Below are 7,408 nucleotides of genomic sequence, written 5' to 3' on the forward strand. Positions count from 1 at the left end.
AAGGTGCTATCATTTGAATTATCATTGTGCAACAATCTCTGTTCCTTCACCTTGCAAAAACTGCTAGAAGATGATAGCATTGCGTACAGAGTGAAAGATAAGCAACTACAAGTGTTTTGTGTTTTGTATTTTGCAGCTTGCATCAACTTCCAAACTTTGGGGCTTTTTTCATACACAAAGCTCAAGTATTATTTAAATCATTAATTAATTGATATATTGATTTTTATTTCATGTGTATATATAAACGTCCGTATAATATACAAATTAAACAATTATTTTATATTAAAAAATTGGAACTCTGACATCTTACGTACTTACATAAATGAACTTGAAGTAAGAAAATTATAACTTGTTTCTCTAGTTATAAGAATAAAGATATTGTAACAAGAGGCCAGGTTTACCCAATTGGAGTCTTTGCTTTTTTTTATATGCATTTGTTTTTTTCAACTATTTGTAGCCATGTAACTGCTATCTTTCTTTTTTGCTTTTGGTAAGACTGCTATTTATCGAGTTAGTGATTTTGTATTTATTCTTTGTCTTTGGGGGAGGAGCATTGAGAATTTGAGATTGAAAAAGAGAATATGAGAATTTGTTAGATTCAAAATTCCAAGTCTAGTGGCCTAATTTCGGTAAATTTTTGGAAAGTTTTTACATAATATGAAAAAATAAAATAAAGCTTCTCTTGTAAATTAGAATAAAAAATATTTAATTTATATATATATATATATATAAACTTCTTTAAAAGGTTATTCAAACTGGGTCAGGGTTTATGTTTAGGTTAACTCTACTGTACGATCACTGCAAGAAGGAGTTAGGATTATGTATCTGGATCAAGTTAGATCATCAACCTAAGATGTTGACATGTAGAAATACAGGCTGGCCCAAAGGCCTGTTTGAGGTATAGAACTAACAAGATAATGGGCTTGCCTGTATCGAACAAATGAACTCAACTCATCATTTTAGTGCAGACCCAAATAAACTTTGAGCTCTGCGATTGCGTTGACCAAAATAAAAAAGGTGTTGGCTTTGAATAGGTGACAAATGAAGAATGTGCTCGGTAAGGAATGTTTACAAGATTGTAAACTCGTCAGAGAACCAACGAAACTGTGTTTTATGCAAGATTTGTACGGATCAAAGGGGTGTCTAAGAAGGTTTATGCCTTTTTGTAGAGACTGATGCAAAATAAAATTCCTACTAAGTTGAACTCGAGTAAAAGAGGTATTTTCCATGATGACATGCAAACAGTTGTTATGTGAACAGTATGGCAAGAATATAGAAGATACTCAACATTTATTTTTGTGCTGTTATGTTACTTCTAAAGCATGGTATGAAAGTTGTGGCTGGTGGAGTATGAGTGTAGTGTTACTGAGATGAGTTCATCATGACCTGTTTTGTATAATAAGGATATGTTTGGAGAAAGAAAGTTGAGAACGGTTTGGGTTTTAGTTTTCTTTGCATTCATATGGGAAGTATGGTTGCTTCAGTTAGAAAAAGGAAGTATGGAAAATGCAAAACTGAGAAGATAAAGTTTTTAAACTGGTGCTTGGATCCAGTTACATGTCAAATACTTTGCGCATGGTTATATTGATATTTAAAGTAAATTTTTTATTACCATTGTTATGATTATACTTATTTAAAACAGTATATGACTTACCATATTGAAAAATTTTTACTATTAAAGGAAAGCATTTATATAATGAATCAATCAAACAAAAAAGGGCAAAAATAAAAGTAAATGATATCAAATAAAATATGCATTATTAAAATTAAGTATATTTTCATATTCTAAAATCAATATTAGTATTAACTAACAATTTATAAATCTCCTGTATAATGCATTAGATTGATAAAAACATAATAAAATAAAAAAATATTGCAAACAACTAATTAATAAATAGTTTACTAATAAAATATATTTAATATTTTAAAATTTTAAATTCTTAAAGATTATTCTAATTAATTTTTTGTCAAAATATAATTAAAAAATTCTTATGTTTAATGTTGATTAAAAAAATTAAAGTATTGATTAATAAAATAATAAAAAATTATTTAAATAACTAAAAAATTAAAGTAATATTAATTTGATTCTCTGTAGAGGCGAATGACATATGTCACAGTACGAGAAATAACAAATACACGTGATTTATTAAAAAATAATAATATGACTTCGTAAAAATCAATATTCAGGCCTCAAATTTAATATACACGTGTGAATGAGAGTGGTTACTATATGTAATGTGAAGAGAAATATTAATAATATATTATTTAATATAATTTTTAAGATATATTTTTATTATTAAACATATTTTATTAAAAATATATAAAAATATGTGAATATTTTTATTTAATAAATTTATTTATATTTTTATAATTATTAAAAAAATAATGTTAAAAATATACTAAAGTGTGTCTTTTTTAATTGTTAATGGTAGCTCAGCAAAGATTACTCGCATAGAAATATCTATGAAAATAAAAGAGACAGAGCTGGAAAAAATGTTAGCAAATACTTTTAAGACATTAATTAAAAATTAATAATAAATTTTTTTTGTTAATGTCAACTCTTAAGATTAAAAATAAGAAATTAATAATAGTAAAATTTTATTTAAAAAAGTATTTATTATATTTTTATAACTGTAATATAATAATTATATACTTTTTTATTAAAAAAATTATTTATAAATACTTAAACTTAATCTTAAGGATTGAGATTAATAAATTTTTAATATAAAATATTTTATTTATTGATTTCTTAAATGGTATAGCATACTTGTCAAAGAAAAATAGTTTTAACTATATTACTTGTGACAGTCAAAAGTTATCCTTTTGATTACTTTTATGCGGTACTTGGTCAAACAGTCGACGCCATAATATTTTGAGTTTGTCCGCTTATGAAGACAGAAGCTAGCAATGTGTTTCGCAATGCCATCATCAGTTTCGTTTATACAATCCACGAAAACTACCCAAAAAGACTAAATATAAGCCGAAACAGTGCGTATATTTGAAAATTACTTACAAATATCCCATTCATAATCACAAATTGCAATTATTTCACATTCGCAAAACTTCTGGGAAGACAGTGTTTCGTGTCAAAACCCGATAAGGAAATTACCATGAAACACACTTGATCATGTATTACACGTTTTTAATTTTGGTGCAAGAATATCCAAAGTCAGATTTTGAATATGGGAGCATTATGCGCACGAGATAAATGTTTCATGGTAATTTCAGAAGTTAAACATGTCTGTATATCCGCGTATATGGTTGGATGATTCAGATCCACATCCATAACAACATCATATGCAAACAAATATGTTGGAACCTATCCAACAGAGCAACAACTCAATCTCCCAACGCTTTCCTTCTGTGTGACGAATATTCCTTATCCTTTTCTCTCTATACCCTTTTTATTTGCACGTATTTATTCACAACCTCCATCCTTTTACTCACTCCATAATCAATTTTCAAACAAAGAAAACACAAAATGCAAATCCCTCAGATTCACAGCCTCCACCATTATCTGCTGAACCAAAACCCATTGTTTCTCTCTCAGCTTCAATCTTCTTCCTTAGCTTACACTCTCTGCAAATGGGGCGCTCTCACTCTCGCTCTCCTCGCTTCAATTCTTTTCGTCAGATTCCGCCCAAACACCACTGCTATCCCTCTTCTCATCGCCGATTGTGATTACAGCGACACCGACGACGACGACGACGGAATCTCCTCGTCGCCATCGATGTCGTCTTTGTCATCGGAGATTGAAGACAACGAAGAAAAGAAAGAGAAAGAAGAAGATCGAAGGGGTGAGTATTTCCGCCTCAAAGGTTCGAGCAACGACGATGGCGGGTTTCTACGTCGTCGTAGCATTGGTGAGTTCTTGTCGCTTTCAGAAATCGCCAACAGCAAGAACGTCGTTAAGCTATGGGATACCATAGGGTTTGGGTTAGGGTTTGGTTTCGATTATTCCGATTCATCTTCTGACGAAAGCGTCGTGTCGATTTACGGCGTCAACGAGGAGCATGGACTCCAGCCCGTTCCCACCCGGAAGCCGCCGACCCCGGCGGTGGTAGTTTCCGCCGGAGAAAATGCGTCGGGGAATTTGGCACTGAGGGTGTGGGACACGCGCCTACGGCGGCGTATACCGGCGGTGATCGCGGAGTGGGGCCCTAGCGTAGGAAAAATCGTTGGAGTAGAATCCGGAGGAGTTCAGAAGGTTTATGTCAGAGATGACGGCCGTTATGGGTTGACGGTTGGTGACATGAGAAATGTCAGGTCGCCGTTAGAAGATGTAACGGAATCACACATAGATTTGTGGTGGCCTAATTCATTCATGCTCAAAATTTAATGCGAAAAAAGAAGAAAAAAAGACAGGAAATTAGGACTTTGACGTAGTTAATTTGTAAAAAAATTATTTATCTTATTACATTTATTTTTTAAAAAATTTGTAATTGTGAATAATTAAGTGTAATAAATAGACAGTTAGTTTCCTGACGTATGCTGAGGTGTTCGATTCAATTGATGTTAAGGTTAAAATTATTCAATCTCACAGGTTTTAATCGATTATTGTGATTTTTTAAGTTAATAACTAAATACAAATTTATTAATTAGAATATGAACTACATAAATATGTTTCCATTAGGTTTTTTTTACTAACTTTAATATATAAATATTTTATTTAAATAAAATATATAACTCGCATATGTCATTTACAATTAATTAAAACAAGTTTTTTTATATGAGAAAAATATCTATCAAAATATGGTGTTTTAGGAAAAATTATAAAAATATAAAAATTTTTGAAAACTTGCCATTATATTTTTAAATTTTTTATTATATTTTAAAAACTTATCATTGACAATATTTAACTTTTTATATTTTTTAAAAGATGTCATTGACAATTTTAAACTCTATATTTTCATAATTTTTTTAAAAAATTCATATTTTGGTTAATTTTTAAATATCATATATATATAAAACAAACCTTAAAAAATATAAGTTATACATGTGTCATGTATAGTTTATAATTTTAAATTTTAAAAAATAAGTAATATATTATATGTACAACTTATTACTTTATTTTAAAAAAATATTAGTAAAATATGACTTATACGAGTTATTTACGATAGTTATATGAAAAATATATCTCATTACATAAAGAGACACCCCAGTGTGTCTCAATTTATGTGTTAAAATACATTTTGCTTTAAAAAAGAATAAAATAACGGATATACATTAAGCTATATATGGTTTGTATGTGTTCATACTCGATATATATATATATATATATATATATATATATATATATGGATTTGGCCCCTAAGCAACAAACCTCTGTCTAAGTTTCTTAAACTAATTTGTACTTTTTGACGTTTCATAAATCACTAGAATCAACGTTTGACGGCAGTGTTCTCTAATTTGAGATCTACAAATGATATTGACGAAGGGATTTTTTGAGTTCAAAGGTTCCGTAGAATTTGACTTGAATAACAAAACAATCTCCAGTTCACTTATCGGAAGCTTCCTTAATCCGTGCTTAACTGAAGCTTTTTTCATGGCTGATAGTGTTCAATAAATTGGTTTGCTCAGAGAACTAAAACACCTTTCAAGGAGTAAATTTTAAGTTGACGAATTATACAGGACGATCAATAAATTTTCGTGAAGGAACTATTGTATGGGTCTTGCAAACCAATATTAATGCAAAGAACACTTGTTAAAAACTTGAAAATAATTTTTTTTTTATTAAAAATCACGTAAACTTGAAAATATTTTTTTATTAAAAATCACATTAAAAGATTTCTACTATTATTTAATAACAGTAACATTTTTTTATCTCTTATATATTCTTAAAATTTTATATAAATTTAAAAATAATCATATTAAATATTTGAGTTTAAATTTATAAGATATATGATACGTATATTGCCGTATTATAATATTCTAATATTAAAATATTTAATCATTGAATAATAACTTATAAACATATTTTTTGTTTAAAATAAAAATTTATGCATTGTAGTATATTGAAATATTCAAACGGTCAGAGTAACAATATGATCAAGAGATTTCAAAATCTAAATGTTATTGCAATAACACTGAGAGTTAGTTTTAGTTTTACTCAAATGCATTGCCAATAGAGAATGAACAGATAGAAGCACCAATAAGGTAAGATTACACTTAAATAACAGCATGACTGTATAATTAAAGAAATGTTAACAATACATTTTTAACATATATTTATGATTAATCATTTTTTAAAATTAAAATAGTTTGAAAAATAATTAATTTATAAAATAAATAGTTTAAATTTTAAAAAGTAAGCAATTGCAGTAAACATATTAAATAATATATTTTAAAAATTATATTGTTAACATTTCTCTAATAGTTATAGTAGCTAAAACAAGGGCCTTAATGCAATTTCATACTTGTTCCTGCGTCTGCATGGCGTTGCCGAAGCCACAAGATTTCGTACTTTAAATTTCTTCGTCCCAACGAACCACCAGCTAACGCGATCGGTCAACTATTCTCGTCATGCCTCTAAAGTTAATTAACTCCTCTAGTTAGCATCTAACCTCAAAGGCTATTATATTTTTCTTCCCCTTCAACTATTAATGCTATGCAGTAAGTTAATGATTGAATTAATTTTTCTACATGAGTTATAATAATTATATCACTCATCAATGCTAATTTCCTATTACACTATAGCTCATTCTTAGATATCAGAATCAATAATTTAGTGACAGATAACTAGCTATATTTTTAATAACGATGTGGAAAAAGATTATAAACTATGTGGTTGTAAAATCTTTGAGCTATATCATAAATAAAAAAGAAAGAAAGAAAGAAAAGACTCCCAGGTCTACTTAATTAATATGTCACCTTTTGTTTTCAAACCATTCTTTTTTTTATTAATTGATTTGTAATGCGAAAATTACGAGAGAACGAAACATTATATATATATAAGGTGGAGAGAGGTGGGTGGGTGTAGTGAGGCTATATGATCAATTGCAACTGTAAGCAAATGTTTAATATTATTAATTTACTATTTAAAAACTTCAAGTCGTAATAAAAAAAAATGGTATGATATAACCAAGGAGTTGACTTTTGCTTTTGAAGGTCCAGATCTTCCAATGGTGTTGATTAATTATGATAGTTGAAGAAGTAACATCTTGACAAAAATACCAAACCTGACAGTGATCTGAGAATCTTGTAGCATTGTCTTTCGCATTTACTGGAAAAATGCTTCAATCCATAGACCCAATAAAACATTAACAACAAATGAAATGGGAAGGTGATTATCCTACTCGGATGGGAAATCAATAATAATATTGCAGAGAAGAAACAGGATTATTACAAAATACAAATAAAGGCTTTTATGTAATGAAAAAGGAGCATGGAAACAGAATACAAGAGGGAA

General features: G+C 28.7%; 1 protein-coding gene across 1 annotated transcript; it reads left to right on the forward strand.

Annotated features, from left to right (window-relative positions):
• Window positions 1-3,481: 3,481 nt before the first annotated feature.
• LOC113871900 lies at window positions 3,482-4,339 on the forward strand. Its single transcript, XM_027508990.1, has one exon. It carries the CDS (start codon window positions 3,482-3,484, stop codon window positions 4,337-4,339), a length of 858 nt encoding a protein of 285 aa, XP_027364791.1.
• The last annotated feature ends 3,069 nt before the right edge of the window (window positions 4,340-7,408 follow it).

The sequence above is a fragment of the Abrus precatorius genome, unplaced genomic scaffold, assembly GCF_003935025.1.
Source record: "Abrus precatorius isolate BTA unplaced genomic scaffold, Abrus_2018 Scaffold7, whole genome shotgun sequence".
In the NCBI taxonomy this organism is placed as follows: Eukaryota; Viridiplantae; Streptophyta; class Magnoliopsida; order Fabales; family Fabaceae; genus Abrus; species Abrus precatorius.